Here is an 18,893-nt window from a genome sequence, read left to right on the forward strand (position 1 = left end):
CAGCTATAATTTACTAGGAGTTGCTGACTTGTTTTAAAATAGTGTTATGTTTTAGGTAACAAGACAGTTATTAAAATATCATAAGGTTGGATTTGGTGACTTACACCCCCAACTTTAAGATAAAGAAATGTACTTTTATGCCTCCAAAACACTCTTTGTTCAATATCTTAACCAAAACGCATCAAAACTTTTCACTAATTAGCATTAGATCATCTTCTCACAGTAAGAGAAAAAAATGACCAAAAGCACAGATTGCTCGGCCCTGTAGAAATATGTAAAAGTAGCTGCGATAAAATTAACCTTGCGTTAGTTTGTGCCCCACTCACCCCTACTGTATTACGGCAAGTAAGTGCGAAAGAAGCAAGTGACAGATATAGTAAGAGTAGTGTATGGTTCAGAATTCAACCAGTCAAAAACAAGCTTTAATCGATTTAATCTTTCTTTAAAAAAAATGTTATAATGTTGAAAACATATCAAATAATTATTGTCCTTCAAAATGAATATTGAAAATATATTATTAAATATATATAATGATATTTCTTGGTGTTGTCCTATAGGCTATGGATTCCTGCAGCCGGCTCAAGCAGAGATGTTCGCCCGTCAACAGGAGATTCTTCGTAAACAGAACCTTGCTAGGTAATGAAGCAAACTTGACCAAGTGTTTGAACAGTAAGAGTTGTAGAATTTCAACATTACTGAGATGACCATTGATTGATTTGTACCGTACCAGAGTAGCAAACAGTCTGCCCAAAGATTTCAATTCAAGATTCTTAGCTGAAACTCACTTTAACACTCAAAAATAAAGGTGCTATTCAATGCCATAGACACAACTTCTTTGGCTGTATGGTTCAATAAAGAATCTTTAACGTCTGAAGAACCTTTATGTTTGACAGAAATGTAATATGATATGCATAATCATATTATTAGTGGTGTATAAATACCTTACAAAATGAATGGTATTGTTTTTATTATCTTAAAATTAGTTTTTATCTATATACACCATGAATCCCCTTACATGGAAGTCGCCAATTCACACCATCATGTTTCTACAGTAGCCCAAAATGGACAAACTTTTTTATAGGTCACATTTTCACTACATTGCCTCAGACAATGACGTATTTGTCCTGACGCTGTTACCGTAGCTTCTCTACGCGTTTTAAAAGGCAGTGGACTGAGTTGTTTGTTGCAATTCACAGTCTCACCACTAGATACAGCTGAAAATCTACACACTGGACCTTTAAAAGATAAGAAATTGTTATTTTAAGAACCTTTGACTCAATGGTTCATCTTTAGCATCACTGTGAAGAACAGTGGCAGCCGGTGACTTATTTTTCGAGGGCGCACGATGCGAAGTTCGTCACAACATGTATGTAGCCCGTTACGTGTTTGGTTTGCCATTTCAAAATGTGTTCGGCGCGTAGTGATCCTATGTGCATCATGTGTCTCGTCAAGATAGGTGCCTGCTGCAGATGCGTCTAGAGGGTTTATGATAAAAAAAGACGCTCGCGTTTGCCAGATGCTTGCGTAATCTCATGCGTAATCAGAGTTTATTGTTACGTGAGCGTCTCTTTTATCATAAATGGTTTTAATGCGTATGCAGCAGGCACTTATTTTGACAAAACACGTGATTGGATGGTTCACATGACGCAACAAACACATATTTTGAAAACATGAGCAACACACATGACACTCCGAACACAAATTTTGAATCACGAGTCGCCACTGGTGAAGGACCTTGTGTGGCACCTTCATTAATCTGCATCTATGTCAAGAAAATGACCTATTGATGGCAATACAAAATTAGTCCTCAAGTGTCCTACACTTTTGATACATTGTAACAGTCGCTGGTCACTTTTACCTTTCATTTTACAGCAAGATCTATTTAACAAATAAGAAATAACGGCATACAACATGAACTCCATTTTCGTATTTCTCTGTCAATCTTTCCTATAATTGATGATGCACACAAAAGCAGTGATCTGGTTCATGTTATTGTACAATAGTATAAAGCTCATCTCAAAAAAAGTTTCTTTCCAAACTACAGCACGCCTTGCTAACCGCAGATTGTTCCTCTAGGTTGGAAATGTCTGCTGAGCTGTTAAGGCAGAAGGAGTTGGAGAACCTCCACAGGCAGCGACTGCTGGCGGACCCGCTGGGCCTGCATCCCGGGCTCCCCGCAGAACACCCTGCCCTGCGCAGCCTGCAGGAAATCCCAGAGGGACACCCGCTCCGAGAGGAGCTCAATCGTCGCAACGCCATGCTGGTTTTACGCCACCACAACACCCCGTTGCTTTCGCTCAACCACCAGGGGGCAGCAGCGGGCACTTCCTCTAAAGACCTTAGCAACAGGAAGAGCTTGAGGAAAGGAATGTCACTCCGGGGGGACCAACAAGGGGGTTCGTCTGAGACTAAAGAGATGCTCGGAGAAGGCTCACGGGATGAAGAAACAGAGGGAATCGACGAAGACATGAAAGACTCTGAAAATCACGCAGACGTCGAAGAAGACCATCCAGAGAGGATTTCCAAAGTGGACGCTCACGGTCTCAGTTCAGAGGTGTGCCAAGGCAAGGATGTGACCAAGGCTAGTGAAGGGGTGAAAGAGCTGGGAGAGAGGTCGGGAAGGCTCAGCGCTCCTTGTAGCTCCATCGGACCAGAGTCGCCAACCCATCACCTCTTCACGTCAGGACTGAGCAAAAGTGAGACCAAGTACATCCCACCAGGAACGATACCACCCTTACCCACGCTGCCCGGACAAACGCTGCCCTTCGCCTTTCCGTACACCAGTTCTTATTTTCACACAGGTGAGCATACAAATTTCCATATTCAAAAGTATCTCAAGTTCAGGAACTTTATCAACACACATACATCCTCTCAGTTCTGGTTTTTGTGCAACCTGCTCCTCAGCTTTAACTATCTGTAAAGGGATTTGGAGCTCAAGTAGTATTCCTTATCCTCAGAGATATAGGAAGAATGAGAGACATTGTGAGAAAAATACTCTGGCATGTGAGCAAGCCCAGAGCAAGTTTTAATGGAAAATAGGCCTCTAATGAGGAAGTGACCAATTCTGAAGCTGTACTAAACTTCCTCTAGCATTTCAGCAAAACCTGAACATAAAGTCAGCATACTAAAACTTTTCAGCTCATATACACAATGGACCAGACCAGTATACCGAGAGACAAAAGTTGAGAGCTTAGCATAGCACAAACGTGCAAACTTTCTATGCTTGATGTGTATGATTAAAAAGTAAATATATAATGTGAAAACATAGATTATTGTAAGTAAGTCATTGGCGGGTGGAATCATGATAATGACCGTCGTGTCCACGTCAACAGGACGAGGAAATAAATTGTTGACTACAATCCGTGTGTTTGTTGTAGTCCAAGAAAAAATTGGCATTTGTACATTTGCATATCATTAACATGTACTAATACACACCAAAGGAAATGTAAAATCGTGAATTGGATAATAGGTGCTCTTTAATGCAAAATGAACTAACATGAACGATTTTATTGGAATTAACTAACAGATTGATGAAGACAAGTAGCTGAAGTGTTTAAATAAGTGCATGGGCAACCTCAGACATCTGAAACGCATTACCTGCGATCTCTATCTCCAGCTGGGACCTCCCCCTGAAAGCGGTCCTGCCGCTGACCTTTACTGAACTCTGTAATAGACAGGGTCAATAGCGGAGCGGCACGTAGGCCTTCTGTTTCTAATGATTTCTGTTTCCTCTCGGCCCGGCGGGCCCGCAGGCGCCATGGGAGGTCTTTTCGTGGACGGAGAAGAGACGGGTGCAGCCGAGGACATCAGCAAGTGGAGTGTGGAGGAGGTGTGCAGCTTCATCAGCAGCCTAGCGGGCTGTGGGGAGTACACACAGGTGAGGACAAGAGCAGGAGCAGAGCGTTGGGACACCTTCTTCTCCTCCCCTGCCTTTAACAGGGGCTACCGGAGATACACGGCACAAAGTGAAGATCACAAGTGCTGTAAATTTGTAGATGCGACCATTAGACCGCAGCAGCTTGCTCGAGTAGCTCAACTTCAAAAGTTAGATGGCCGCTCTGCGCTGCTCTTATCTTTCTCACTCACAGCTCCGTCGTCTCACACCACACTGGATGTGCGTCTGTCGCATGCTCAACACATCACCAAAAACCCACCGTCAACCGCAACGCACCACATGTCACTGCGAATGCATGAGTGTGCATGAGCTTCCCCGTGGAGCGAGTCGTGTTAATTGTGTGCACGTTGAGGGAGTAGCTTAATTATTGGGTTTACATGTACAAGAATATTCCGACTGGAATCCGGAATATTCCGAAACATATTGAGATTTTATCATTATTAAAGGAGAACACCACCGTTTATCAATATTTTACTATGTTACCTCAGCTTAGCTGAATTAATACAAATTTTTTCAATGCGTGCACTTAGTCTTTGTGCAGCGCGTCGTGAATGTGTTGGCATTTAGCCTGGCCCCATTCATTCCTTAGGATTCAAACAGGGATGAATTTAGAAGCCACCAAACACTTCCATGTCTTCCCTATTTAAAGACTGTTACATGCGTAGCTACACGAGTAAGTATGGTGGCACAAAATAAAACTGTTTGGAGCCATAGGAATGAATGGGGCTAGGCTAAATGCTAACACATTCACAAAGTGCTGTACAAAGATTAAAAGTGCATGCATTGAAAAAAGATAGATATGTATTAATTCATCTAAGTTGAGGTAAGAACATAGTAAAATATTGAAAAACGGTGGTGTTTTCCTTTAAACTGAATGCTATAAGCAGATACCATATTCATCAATTTTAGCTTACACAAGCAAACCTTATTTATTTACAATAATTTGCCAAATTATGATAGTGACCCTGCCTGTAAAAACCAACTTTTCTACATAAAATACATTCTGTGAAAATATAACCTTGATATCTTTAATATTAACTGAGTAAAGTAATGTCAAAGATTGAAATTGTAGTAAAATGAATGGTTGAAATCAAACTTTAATCTCAGAATTTGATTTGGAGAATTTGGTCTGGTTTTCACAGACAGGGTCACACGTTAGATACACAACATTTAGTCTATTCAATCTTTTAGAAACACATTTTTAAAGCAGAGTTATTTTACAAACACAGATATAAGGCATAGCATTACTTTTAGTGTCTTGACCTATATTTACTATTTCAAGAACAGAATAGCATTAAAAGAAAGTGATGTGCATGTAAACATGGTGTATTTTCATCAACATCAGCTGAAGTCAGGTCATCTATTTCAGGTGTTCAGAGAGCAGGCCATTGACGGCGAGACCCTCCCACTACTGACTGAGGACCATTTACTTAACAACATGGGTTTAAAATTGGGGCCTGCACTCAAGATCCGCTCTCAGGTAAAGATCTGTTTAACAGAGTACAAGACCCTGTTTACACTGGTGACTGGGTGCATAAACTGTCTTACAAGTTATTAATCTAATATATTTATCAAAACTGATAACATTTTAAGTTACATAGAAATGTAGATTGACCAGTTAAATCTGAAAAGCGTGATTAGGCTTAACTAAATGTTATCCAGTCTGTGAAACCCAGCGCAAGTCTTTTTTGGCGATTTAACCGTTTTCTACATAAAATCATCCTATATAAAGATCATTCTGTGAAAATATAACCTTGATATTTTTTATATCGGCTAAGGTCATGTCAAAGATTGAAATCAAACTTTGATGCTTCAGGTCTCATAATTAGATTGAGATTTTAGCCTGGATTTCACAGACAGGGACAAATGCTAGTTGGTCAGACTAGTTCTTAAAGGAAAACACCAGTTTTTCAATATTTTACTATGTTCTTACCTCAATTTAGACAAATTAGTACATAGGGGAGAACCGGGGCAAAAGTAACGTTGGACAAAAGTAACAAAGCGATTTTTTCAGAGCCCTGATAACATTTGCATCCCAAACTATGACATAAAATGAAAAATACACTGCTGTGGACGTTGTTTACTTCATTAATGTGTCTGTTAATGGAATAAGGATGCGAATAGGATTTGGTATTCGGACGAATCTTAAACAGTGGATTCAGTATTCGGCCGAATCCGAATCCTCTTCGCATCCTTATTCCATTAACAGACACATTAATGAAGTAAACAACGTCCACAGCAGTGTATTTTTCATTTTATTTAATTATAACTATAAAAAAAAGTATAGGCAACATTATGCCAGGATGACAAGTGGAAAAAAATATTTTGACAATTACCATAAGCCTATGCATAATGAAAGCGATGCGGTGCGACACGCTTGTGTCCGCGAAATGTGAACCGCCCCTAAGGCTCACCGAAAGAAAAAGCTTATCTCCATGTCAGCACCTGATGTGTGTAATCAACGGCCACGTGACGTCGACCAGCGTAGTGCAAGCCTAGGGTTCGGTTCGGTGGGAAAAAAATCTAGGATTCGGCCGAACCCGAACCCCATCAAAAAGCCCAGTATTCGGCCCAATCCGAATCCGAATCCTGGATTCGGTGCATCCCTAGCTCTAACACATCCTTAAGTTTGCCTTCTCAGAGTTTTTCAAAATAAAAGTAAATCGGGTTTAAATGTGAGGAGATCCTGCTTGTTACTTTTGTCCCGCTGCTAATACTAATAAGTCTAATTTGGTTTAATTTTATTTTCACAGTGTTAAAAAAAAGTTTTATTCTGAACAATTTAAGTTTGTACTGTTGGTTGCTTTTAAAACATTTGATAAAAATGAAATTTAAAATGAAAATGTAATTTCATTATTTTTACAAAGATAAATTTGTTCAACATGTCACCTGGTATTGATAAAGCCCACTTGTGAGTTACTGACCACAGCAAAAATAGATCTCGGTCTAAAACATTATCTTTTAAAATTTAAGTTTTTCTGAAAAATGGTACCTTCACACCCGCTCTCCCCAACCTATATCTCTTTTCAATGTGTGCACTTTGTACAGTGTGTCATGAATGTCTTAGCATTTAGCCTAGCCCCATTCATTCCTTAGGATCCAAACAGGGATGAATTTTGAAGCCACCAATCACTTCCATGTTTTCCCTATTCAAAAACTGTTACATGAGTAAGTATGGTGGCACAAAATAAAACGTGGCGATTTTTTAAGCGGATAAAAACAGAGAACTATATTGTATGGCGGGAGAGCATTTCGATCTTGGGTGCAGTAATATTGACGGAAGTTTGAGCGAAAGGGGGGAAGTCAGGAGTGATGATGTTACTGCGCGCCATGGCCAACTTGACATTGAATCAGCTAAAAAAATAAAAAATGCAATGATGACCTACTTTAGCGGACAATGCAGTAACAAACCGAATAATTAAGTTTTCAACTCATGGTTGGGTAAAGTATGGACAAACCCAACAATTGGGTTTACCCTACAAATGTCCATATTTGACCTAACCATAGGTTGAAACAACCCAGCATAGGTTCATTTTGGGTTTGTCTATATTTTACCTAACAATGGGTTGCAAACAACCCAGCATTTATTAGTATGGTAGCAAAAAGCTGCAAATACATTTATTAACAGGGTCCAAATTGCTTTGTGTTTTGATCACTCAAACCAAATTTAGTTATCAGTGCCAATCCATCCTGATGAATTCCTGAAAATACCCGACCGACAACTTGCTGGTTACATCCATTATTAGTACATATGTTATAAGTACGTATTGAAACTGATCTTGATACCAGGTGTAGACCAAAGTTTAGTTTAATGGGTGAAAACAGTGTACAGTCTCCAAATACAACTGCAGTAAACCGCATATTTCTTTTAATCTTTACATATCACATTTCATCATTCATGCATTCATCTGAGCTGACGTAAAAGCAATCAGAATGCAGTCATTCGACATTGTTGTTATTATACATCATCATCATCATGCATTTCCTGTTGGTTGTACACCATGAGAAATAACGCTGACATGTGGCTGCTTTCCTCAGGTGGCGCGACGTATTGGCAGAATATTCTACATGACCAGCTTCCCGCTGGCCCTCCCGCTGCCACCATCTGCTCTACGCCCCCCAGACAGAGACCCCCTGCCCGCCGAGACCCGCCCTCCTTCTACCGGCAGCACTTCCTCCCCATTCAGCCTGCACCCTCCCGCCTGCCGAACCTCCCCGAAGCAGGAGAACGGAAACCCCTCGTCAGCAGGAGCCTACGACTCCACTAAACCTCCCTCGTAGAATCGGCCATTAAAACTCGTGACTGCTTCTCCATATGGCAGAGGCAGCGCTCCAGGGAGGAGGTAAAGATGGAGAGGGCAAGAAGGGGTCCCTCTCTTTGAACTATTCTTTCCTTCCTTTCACCCCCTCCTAACCCTTCACACCCCCTCCCGAAATAAAAAACAAACTTGAGGACCTTTACGCAGAGGCACTTAATGTTTTTAAGGAAAAGTGTGGAGAAAAGATGAGAGAAGTTTGGGCTGAAAGAACTCCGCCCTGCGCAGGGGCTGCGAGGAAGCCAAAAATCCAAAGATGTGCAAATAGGGACTTGGGGACGAGACAGGAAGCGTTAGTGTGCGAGAGAAAAGACAGCTGCTCTTAAACAGCGTGCCAGAAGGTAGGAGGAAACGAGACGCGTGCAGCTAGCGCACGAGGTACACGTACGACATTCTTTTGTGGCAGACGTTGTAGTTAAGCATCCTTCGCTGAAATGAACTCTTGCGGTACCCAGCGTGGGGAACACTGAAATACTCTTTCCTGCTTTTACAACACCAAGTTGTTCCAAATTCTCTGGAGTTGGTTTAGTTTTGACTAAATCCCCCAAAGAGGAGTAAATGTAAGAGCAGGATGGGACTCATTCGCAGTCTTGACCAGTGCAACTATGCATTCCACAGTCCAAAACCAAAGACGGATGGATGTGGAATTTTCAACAGAGATCTAACGCCGGTGGTAAAACAAGGTACGTGGATACAGGACCCTGTGGAGGAGGTGGGATCAGAAATGACCTCAAAAGATGGAAAGCACTTAAACTTCCTGTGACCAAAAGCCATCAGCCAAAGCAATGGCCACAAACGTCTGGGCCGATTTTAGTTTCACTACCCCTAAAAACAAATACATGAGCGTTGGTGAAATATGTATATCCATCCATAAATGGATTTATGCCATTGTGAGGTCACAATAACTGCTGTGGGAAAGACATGTTATCCTGAATTGTACAGAAACATGCTCAAGATGAGAATATACTGAAGATGTGGTACGTTTTGTTAAATGTAGTTGCACGAGTTTAAATCTTTATTACTGAGCAAAATGTGACTGGCTGACTGACTTGGTGGTACTTTTGTTCAACTTTTCTGTTTGCTGTGTATTCCAGTTGTAATAACCATAAGCCCCGCTCTTTAAAGCCACTTCAGCATATAAATGAGGAAAATAATATTTATAGGAATTCGTTCGAGCGACGAAATATTTGATCCCAAAGAACAACACTTTTCTCTTTGTTGCAGGGAAACGGAAGGCACAATGCTCTTTATGCAAAACTTTGAAATTGTTTTTCTTTTTCAATATGTAAGCAATTAATTAAAAATCGTCTCTAGATTTCCCATCAATGTTTTGTCTCCATCCTATTTTTCTATTCTCTGCTGGGTGAAATAAATCCTATTGAAAACCTACAGATGCTCGTCGCTCCTGTTTCTGAGTAATGTGTTTATTTCCATACTCCTCTGCAGTAGCGCAGGGAGTGGCGGCCCCAGTAGGCGGTAAATCCCATGGTTAGGGAGGAGCGCGTATGGGGGAGGTAGGGGATAAGTTGCAGAGTTCAGGTCAACAACAGCTGTCAGAGCGTCAGGTTCAGTCGCAGGCCAGGGCCCCCGTGGCCCCGTCTCCCGCCTGACCGAACGACTCTCAGGGACGCTTACCATCCGCCCGTCTCTTTTACTGCGCTCGTGACTGCCAGCGCCAGGTGCTGTGTGTGATAGACTGTGTGCTCAGAGTGATAGACCGGTAAACCTGTTACCAGAAACGCGGGCGTGACGCGACTCTGGTGAAAACGAAATTTCGCCTAACACGGCCCAGCTGCTGCGCGGTCACGGTGGCCTGAAGTTCTGAATAGCACCTTAAGCTGGGAGTTACAACAAAAGTCTAAATATTAGTGCGCACTTCTGTTCAAATGTTAAAGCTATAAACAACAGCTGTTATAGTAGGTAAGAGGACTATTGTGAATTTAAAAATGTTTAAGGGATAATAGGTTTTGTACGAATACAACTCAGTCCATAAACACTACTAAAGTACTAAAGAGTTCTGGCGGCTCAAACGCCGCTTTCATTCCGAAAAAACCGAGTCGTTGCAAAAAATGAAGTGAAACTACTGGAGGGGAGAGACGTTTTGGCGAGAGAACAGGCAGCTCTCTGTTTCTTCTCTTCCTCTCTCCCCACCTGGGTAACACAGCCTGGCAGCGGATGATACGAGAGCCTGGCAGCCCGAAGCTCGGACCGACCTCGTGCTTTCACCTCTTTTTCCCCAGGCCTGCCTATTCAGTGCTTTAAATGCAACAGCAGTGGCACATCTCAAACAATGAAGTGAAAACAGGAGGCAAATCTACACTTTAAACACAGTGTTAGAAAGGTCTTTAATTATGAATGGTAGAGAAGAAATAATGATGCATTATGAAACACATTTTTCACTATAACAGGCTGTACACAACTCTTAACAATGTTCAGATGTGGGAATAAAAAGTAAAACTGTGATTTTAGTCTTCATCGGAGAGTTCGAGGTCCTCCACCATATCATCATCGCCATCTGCCACCTGCTTCAGATCTGTGCTCAACATCTTCTTCGGTGCTTTGCTTTTAGAAGGTGAAGGCTTCTTCTGTTCATCATCTGATGATGGGACACAAACAAAATGAGAGTCTGAGAGGTTTCTATGAAACCTACAGCAAAATTCAATCTATAGGGTAAATAAGTGGGACAGGGTAGAGTCCTCAAATTACGGTCAATAACAAATTGTATACAGTACTGTGCAAAAGTCTTAGGCCACCATGACCAGCTTTGTTGTTTTAGTTAAGTTTTAATGTCTATTCATATTAATGTATTACTCTTTTGAAGATACAAATAGAAAATACAGGAAATATGTACACAAAATTAAAAACAAAACAATTTTCAGAACTAAATGTCTTCTTCAGGCATCAGTCAGTATTTAGTGTGACCTCTTTTGGCACGAAACACATCTTGAGCTTTTTTGAAGAAGTCATGAAGTCATTCGATTAGAATTAGAAATTAGGATTTAATTTGATTTAGGTTTAAAAGATCCTGCAGTTTCCAGCTATTGCGCAAGTGGAAGGGTAGTTTACCTCAAATACTTGACACTTCAGCTTATACTTTCATACGGTTTTTAATACTACATACACATTTCATGTATTTTCTGGATGTATTCTAATAAAGAGACTGAGAAATTATAATATATGATCACTATAACATTGCAAAACAGCCAATCTAATGGTAGCATGGTGGCCTAAGACTAAGTACTGTATATGCAGACTATACTGTATGTGAAAATATGGGATGACCACTGTTTATTGTATGATAACCATAACTAATCATCTGAATCATCAATCTCATCATCTTCATCGCTCAGGTCTGAGAGGTCCTCAAGACCTTCATCATCAGAATCACCCTGTTCATCTGTAAAAACAATCAATCGTTAAAAAATGTCTTTTGCCTAAAATGATTTGTTGAAATGCTTCTGGGTTATAAATGACTTCCTTGTTTTGTGTTGATGTGGATAAAAGCTTCTGATAAATGGATCAGTGTAAAAGAGGGGAGGGGAAGGCTTAAAATTGCATTTTAACAACTGTGTGGTGTGCTGTGAAAAAGATAGAAAGTGGTGGCTATACAAAAAAATCAATGAAGATGATCTTAAGAACAGACGTCAGGTATTTGAATGAGAATTAACCATGAGAATTTTAGGCACTTAAGAATATAAAAATGTATACCACGGGTCTGTTGAATGCTGCATTCTGATTGGCTGAGAAATGTTCCATGGGTGTTGATTATTTTTCTGTAAACCGCACACCTAACTTGTCAAATGTCTTAAAAATAGGCACCAGAGCAATGTTTGTGGTAACCGTGGTATAAGCGGAATAATTGACTCCGGTCCTTTGAATTATTTTCTTATAATTCAATGGTCTTTCGTCAATTATTCCTTATATATAACATATATAAAACATAAATATATGATATTTCTCAATGGAAGCTTCACCAATCTACATATTTCGGTGGAGTGCTCATGTGTTATATGTGACCCTGAACCAAAAACCATAAGTGGCACAGGTATATTTGTATCAATAGCCAAAAATACATTGTATGGGTCAAAATAATTTGATTCTTTGATGCCAAAAATCATTAGGATATTAAAGGGACACTCCACATTTTTTTAAAACAGGGCTCATTTTCCAGCTCTCATAGAGTGAAAAATTAGATTTTTACCGTTTTGGAATCCATTTAGACAGGTCTGGTGGTACCACTTTTAGCATAGCTTAGCATAATCCATTGAATCAAATTAGACCATTAGCATCGCGCTAAAAAATAACGGAAAATCGCAACTTTTAATTTTCCGTCGGTCTTATTATGATGTAACTACAGAAGAGTCAAGTTTTAAATATCGAAACTCTTTGGTTATTTTTTAGCGCGATGCTAATGGTCTAATCAGATTCAACGGATTATGCTAAGCTATGCTAAAAGTGGTACCGCCAGACCCAGAGATCAGATAAAAAAAGTGGAGTGTCCATTTAAGTAAAGATCATGTTCCATGAAGAAATTTAGCAAATTTTCTACAAATAATCTATGAAAAATGTATTTATCATTAGTAACATGTATTGCGAAAAAATTCCTTTGGACAACTTTAAACCCGATTTTCTTAATATTTAGATTTTTTGCAACCTCTTAAATAGTTGTCATAAATAAATAAATGTCATATCCTAACAAATCATACATCAATGGAAATCTTTTTATTAAGCTTTATAAATGTCATGTATAATATATGTATAAATGTAATTAAAAAAAAGTACCCTTATGACTGCTTTAGTGGTCCTGATGGTAACTCCTATAAACCTAAAGATACTGCACAACACGTTCTCTAAGGAACTAAAGTATACAACTGTGTGATCATGCCAAACGCCTAAAAGCTGCCATTTAATGACAAAATAGAGGCTAGCTTCAGACTGAAATTTAGCCCCAGTAATCCAGAGGTGCGTTTGTGGGAGTGTCTTCTGCTCTCTGAAGAGGCCGGGGTTGAAATCCCCGTGCTTTGAAGTGGGATTTGATTAGATGCTGCTTGGGAGGTGAATGGCAGCACAGACGCCTCCCCAGCCAGGCATCTTCCACCCTAATTACCCAGCATGCACCGGGGCCTGCCAGAGGGGGGAGCTGAGCTTAACAATGTGCGCACACCTTGCCGCCGAGAGCAGGCTAATGCATCTTAATATAACCGGAGAAAGGCTGACCGCAGAGATCACGGGTTCAGAGGTTCAGACGACTACCAGAAGCACAAGGTGAAGACTTTAATGACTGCTAATCAATAATAGTAGGGATGAAACAAATCAAAGACAGAATATAAAATGTTGCTCAAAGGCACAGACAATCCAGGTGTTTATGAACTTTGAGAGCCAAGTTTTTGATAAAGTCGATGGCATTATGTAGTCTGCCACAAAACTAAACTCAAAAAGAGAATATTAAATAGGTAAAGCAGACAAACACAGCAGGTGTTGGTGCACAAAAAAAAGCTACTTAAAGAAATAAACAGACTGATATATCAGCCAGCACAATTATGAGAGATTACTGGCGGATAACTTTGGCACATTGTAATGAGTAAATATTGTGTCACATTTCAAAGTTCAGACTCACTGAAAACTATGATTTCTATGAGGTTTCCAACCAACACTGCTGTCAACTACACCTTTATCTTATATGAAGGACTGGACATTTCTAATAAGTAAAAAAAACTTCAATTAAAAATGTCAAAATGTGACACACAATTGCTAATGTCTGGTTGGTGTTGTAAAAAGATGTACAGTACAACAAATCAAAAAGGCTTTTTGTTGCTAATTAAAATGTATCAGTGGTCACGTGACTGTTCTCGGGTTGAGCACTGGAGGTATGGGGGCAGTTAAGCTGTGTGGTAAAGGAGCAGCCACTAACATCTTTCCAAGCAAATGTTTTGAATTACAAACCCCCATTGGGATCCAAGCATGCAAAAAAGCTTCCTGTAAGAGAGCACGGAGTGTGTGAGAAAGAGAGCGAAGGAGATTTGTAGGGACTCCACACAATGAGGACCAGATGGAAAAAAAGCCCTCTTCCTCTTGCCTCCCACCTCTATGGGACTTTTTCTGCGGCTGCCGGCCCATGGGCGGCAGGGGTGGGAGAGTGTTGCATGTGTCCGACACATGACCCAATGCACAACTATCACGGAGAGTTAAAGAGGAGAGGCAAGTGCATGTCTGACAGCTGACCTGCCCTCCACAGAGCTCCATTCTCACAGAAAGAGAGAGAGAGAAAGAGAGAGAGAGAGAGAGAGACATTCCAACCTGAACTGAAACTATTACAGATATCAAGTCTGAGTTTCACATTTGTATGCCATTTATGAACAATTTGCTAAGATTAACCTGTTTGAGCCAACATGAAAACAAAACCAATCGGAGCCCCATTGACATCCATAGTAGGAAAAAAGAATACTATGGAAGTCAAAGGGAAGGATTAATCGGTACTAAACTTTCCTCTTAAGCTGACATCAACACTTTTCACTTACCTTTACCTACCTGTCAAATACAGAACTTTATTCCAAATCAACCAATTTTGGTAAAAAAAATTAAATGTTTCACTAAATATTCCTGTATTCTTAAATATCTAAAATTTAAAACAAATAATTAAAAAAGTGAATGTTGTTAAAGCATTCACACAGATGAGCATTTAAACAAACCATCAGATGTGTTTCAGTTCAGGTTAACATTTTATCTTCTTACAGTTCAATGCAATGGACTACAGCCTCCCAGTGACAAAGAGTGGCATTACAGGCAAATAAAATGTTTCACTTGTTTTGGGATATTCAGAACTATTGTCAAAATGAGAAAAATATTCAAGAAATAAGAATATTGTCTTTACCCTAAGTGTTAAACCAGCAGGGTTTCTATATGTGTCTGTTGTGCATCATGTATGCTTTATGTGGGAACAAGATAATGCTTTTAAAGCTATTAATATGGTTACCTTTGGTTTTGAGGAGGTTGTCATCACCATCATCATCATCACTATCTGACTCGAAAAGGCCCTTAAACTCCTTCTTGTCAACTTTCTTCTCTTCAGCCTTCTTCCGCTTGATTTCCGGGAGATTCAAGTCCTCCATCTTAATTAAAAGAGAATGAAAGAAAAAAAATTTCTTCATATGAAGAGTTTGGTCCCAAAACACAATAAATGCCATTTTTTAAAACATTAGTTACAACCAAAATCAGTATAGTATCAGGTCAGTATTAAAAAGTAAATTCTTAATTTTATGCAAAATCCAATATCTTCCCTTTTCCCCAAAACACAATAAAAATCACTCCTTCTCTGCAGAATGCAATAAATCCGCTCAACAAATCACAGTGCACCATTCCATGCATTGTAAAACAACAATGGCGCCGAGTTGAATACACAGTTTTCCTCATCTACTTTGTACTTCATAATAAACAAACAAACAAAAACAAAATAATACTTTGATGGCATTGATAAACCTGTAGTGGTTTTCTGTGAAGGGGAAGAAACTCAGGCAACGGAAAAATGCCGGTTGTTGCTTGTTCTCACACGACAGCATCAAGCATCTATCATGCTAACACATTGACCCCAGGGGATCTATGAAAAACTTTACATTATTTTATTCAAAGTCATTGAAAATTGAGCAGAACCAAAACATTTTACATCTGATTGCTGTCAAAAAAGTTCAGCGACGACGTCCCAATGATGACAGCAGAAATGACAGTGTTATTAATATGACAAAGTGTTTTGATTAATGCCATTAATGTTTATTTTTTATTAGCGTATAGTCAACTAAATAAATATTAAAATGGCAAAGATAAATGCACATTTATATATTGATTCAATAGATTTTGAAAAAAAAACACGTCATGGATTTACTGCATTTTGCAGAAAAAAATAATCAGTTTTTATAATAAATCTTTGAAATTATGGATTTGAATTTTTCATCTTGTCACTTTCTTGGAACCAAAATCGATTTATTGCGTTTTGGAACCAAACTCTTCATATATCCTTCTGATACAAACTTAAAGGGGCAATATCTAACTTTAGAAGGATCACTTGACAAAGATGCAATATAATCTACATAACTATATTATCAGTGGTGTATAAAAACATCACATAATAAACTGTATTGTTTTATTACCTAAGAATGAGACATTTTTATCTACATACACTGCAGGTCCCTTTACATGGAAGTCGCCGCCATGTTTTTACTGTAGCCCTAAATGGACAAACTCCTCTACAGATCGCGTTTTGTCACTACGTTGTCTCAGACGATGATGTGTTTATCCTGTGGCGGGTATTGTAGCTTCTCTATGCGTTTCGAAAATGAGGGATGTGCTGTGGACTGAGCTTTTGGTTGCAATTCACAGTCTCACCACTAGATGTCGCTAAAAGTCACACGCTGCACCTTTAAAAGTTAAAATATGACATTAATGAGAATGTTACGCTAAAAAGGCAAGTCATTATGTTGACTTTTTCTATAAGACTTTCTATGTTTGCCTATGAGACTCCTTTCCTTCCATAGTCTTTGAAATAGTGGAGGAGATTAATTCCTTAAAAAGGATGGCTAAAAACAATCAGTGAACAATTCAGTATATATTCGGGATATACCAGAAAAAAATAATAGTTAATTTTTTGTGTAAAAGATAATGCCGTATACGAGTGTGTGTGTGTGTGTGTTTTTGTATTGATGGAGGAAGCCTGACTACAGGCAGTCAGGAGGGGGGCAGTGGTAATCAGATCTGAGCGTGGGGACTCGGTGGATCAAAGCTTGGGATGCAGCCCTGAGCGCTATAATACTCTTCCTGTAGCACTAGCCCTGCCGCCTCCTCCGCCAATCTGCCGCTTCCTATACGCCAACACTCCGCCTGGTGTCATCTCCATTATCTCCCTATGGACACGCTCCAGCTCCAACACACACACACAGTAGGTGAGCGTTACATATCCAGCGCCACGGTTTTCACAAGATGATTACATCTGTTTTTCGCATACATCCAAGATGAGATTTACAATTGCGCCAATATGTTTTGAAAGAAAACGCTGGCTAGAAAATAAATATAATATGCTTGATTCTCTCTACAAATCAAACTTTAGTGTTAGCCTATAAACCCATCTCATGCCAACATATGGGGCCTACGATGCAATTTTAGCTACACCTCCAAACTGCCAAATATACATTTACGTTTTTGGCAGACACTTTCATACATGGGAACTTAATCTATACATTTGTTATCAGTACGAGGGACTGAACTCATGGCTTTTGGTGGCATACGCAATGCTTTACCAGTTGAGCTACCCTGTAATATATAGAAAAAAATAAATCTATTGAATTTGCTTATTTTTCTTGTATATTTCTCACACTGTGCCATACACCGCATCATACATACAGGAGTAGCCTCTTTTTATCTCTTTCAAACTGCACCTGTCACAAAAACACTCAAAGCCATTTATTTTGTATTCATCTCTCAATATTAACTTCTGTGAAAAAAATGTAACTTTTGTCAAACACAGAGCTTATTTTTGTGATAATCCCAAAGTCTATGGGAAAAATGTATGGGCTTTTTAGAGAGGGAACCAGTGTCAGATTTTTCAACTTACGCGGCAACGCTCAATTCGTGTCATTTGCGCAAATTAGCCGTATTGGGTCTACAATGGCGCGCTAAATGCCTCATTCGCGCCGCGAGACCTCCAGACACATGTCAACGTGTATTTACATTGACTTAACATTGAAATCACTCACACTTGACGCCTCTACCGTGGTTGGTGTGAACGCAGCATAATAGAGGTATAGTGCGAGTCCAGCCACCTCTTTAAAATGTATTAGTGATAACTTGGATGATGTCAGTAAATCTGTGCATTTGGTATTTTACCCTCTCTTTTCCGGAGATCTCCAGCTGAATTTCCTTTTCACGAAGTTTCTTCCACTGGCTGTAATATTTCGTAAGGGGCGTTCCCTCCTCTGCTACCTGCTTCTCCCAGGCCACCTGTAAACATACCAAAATGCCCACACATTACTGCATGCTAAAGCAAAAATAAAAAAAATAAAAATAAACAACAGTTACTCAAAAGTACAGGTGTTAAAGGTATAGTTCACCCAAAAATGAACTGTTCGTGGACCCCATTTACTTCCATAGTATTAATTTTTCCTACTATGGAAGTGAATAGGGTCCACGAATGGTTTGATTACAAACATTTCTCAAAATATCTTCCTTTGTGTTCATCAGAACAAAGAAATGTATACAGGTTTGTAACAACATGAGGATGAGTAAATGATGACAGAATTTAGATTTTTTTGGGGTGAACTATCCCTTTAAACACGCTCGGTACCTGCAGGCCTACACAGTTTTCTTATGTATTACATAAGAGAAAACCAAAGGCCGTACTTCATCGTAAATAGAAACAAAAGCAGAAGTAAACCAGATGTCTTTTCTCTCAAGTCTTTGATGGGATAAATATGTACGAGCATTATGCATTTGGCAGCAGTGGCACCTGGTGATTTCTTTTTTTGAGAGCGCACGATGCGAAGTTCGTCACAACATGTATGTAGCCCGTCATGTGTGTGATTCATAATTTCAAAATATGTTTTCTGTGTGTCAAGTGAACCCGTGTGCATCACGTGTTTTGTCAAAATAAGTGCCTGCTGCAGATGCGTCTAAAGAGTTTATGATAAAAGAGACGCTAA

The 18,893-nt window shown here is 39.6% G+C and overlaps 2 protein-coding genes across 4 annotated transcripts in view; one reads left to right on the forward strand and one right to left on the reverse strand.

The window, feature by feature from the left end:
• samd11 (sterile alpha motif domain containing 11) overlaps positions 1-9,600 on the forward strand; it is an 87,123-nt gene extending 77,523 nt beyond the window's left edge. The window contains exons 10-14 of one of the 2 annotated variants that reach the window (XM_055188727.2): positions 558-636; positions 2,077-2,801; positions 3,753-3,829; positions 5,265-5,375; positions 7,934-9,600. In XM_055188727.2, coding sequence (XP_055044702.2) covers positions 558-636; positions 2,077-2,801; positions 3,753-3,829; positions 5,265-5,375; positions 7,934-8,176 — 1,235 coding nt within the window. In that variant the 3' untranslated portion in view covers positions 8,177-9,600. Of the gene's footprint in view, positions 1-557; positions 637-2,076; positions 2,802-3,752; positions 3,878-5,264; positions 5,376-7,933 lie in introns of both variants that reach the window. The other variant, XM_055188726.2, reaches the window with a different exon arrangement.
• Positions 9,601-10,526: 926 nt separating this feature from the next.
• The window catches only part of noc2l (NOC2-like nucleolar associated transcriptional repressor), a 33,453-nt gene continuing 25,086 nt past the window's right edge, over positions 10,527-18,893 (reverse strand). For both annotated transcript variants that reach the window (XM_073875241.1, XM_073875242.1), the window contains exons 16-19: positions 18,082-18,195; positions 15,185-15,320; positions 11,523-11,608; positions 10,527-10,802 (exon numbers count right to left, since the gene is read on the reverse strand). In XM_073875241.1, coding sequence (XP_073731342.1) covers positions 10,677-10,802; positions 11,523-11,608; positions 15,185-15,320; positions 18,082-18,195 — 462 coding nt within the window. In that variant the 3' untranslated portion in view covers positions 10,527-10,676. The remainder of the gene's footprint in view (positions 10,803-11,522; positions 11,609-15,184; positions 15,321-18,081; positions 18,196-18,893) is intronic.

The sequence above is a fragment of the Misgurnus anguillicaudatus genome, chromosome 13, assembly GCF_027580225.2.
Source record: "Misgurnus anguillicaudatus chromosome 13, ASM2758022v2, whole genome shotgun sequence".
Classification (NCBI taxonomy): Eukaryota; Metazoa; Chordata; class Actinopteri; order Cypriniformes; family Cobitidae; genus Misgurnus; species Misgurnus anguillicaudatus.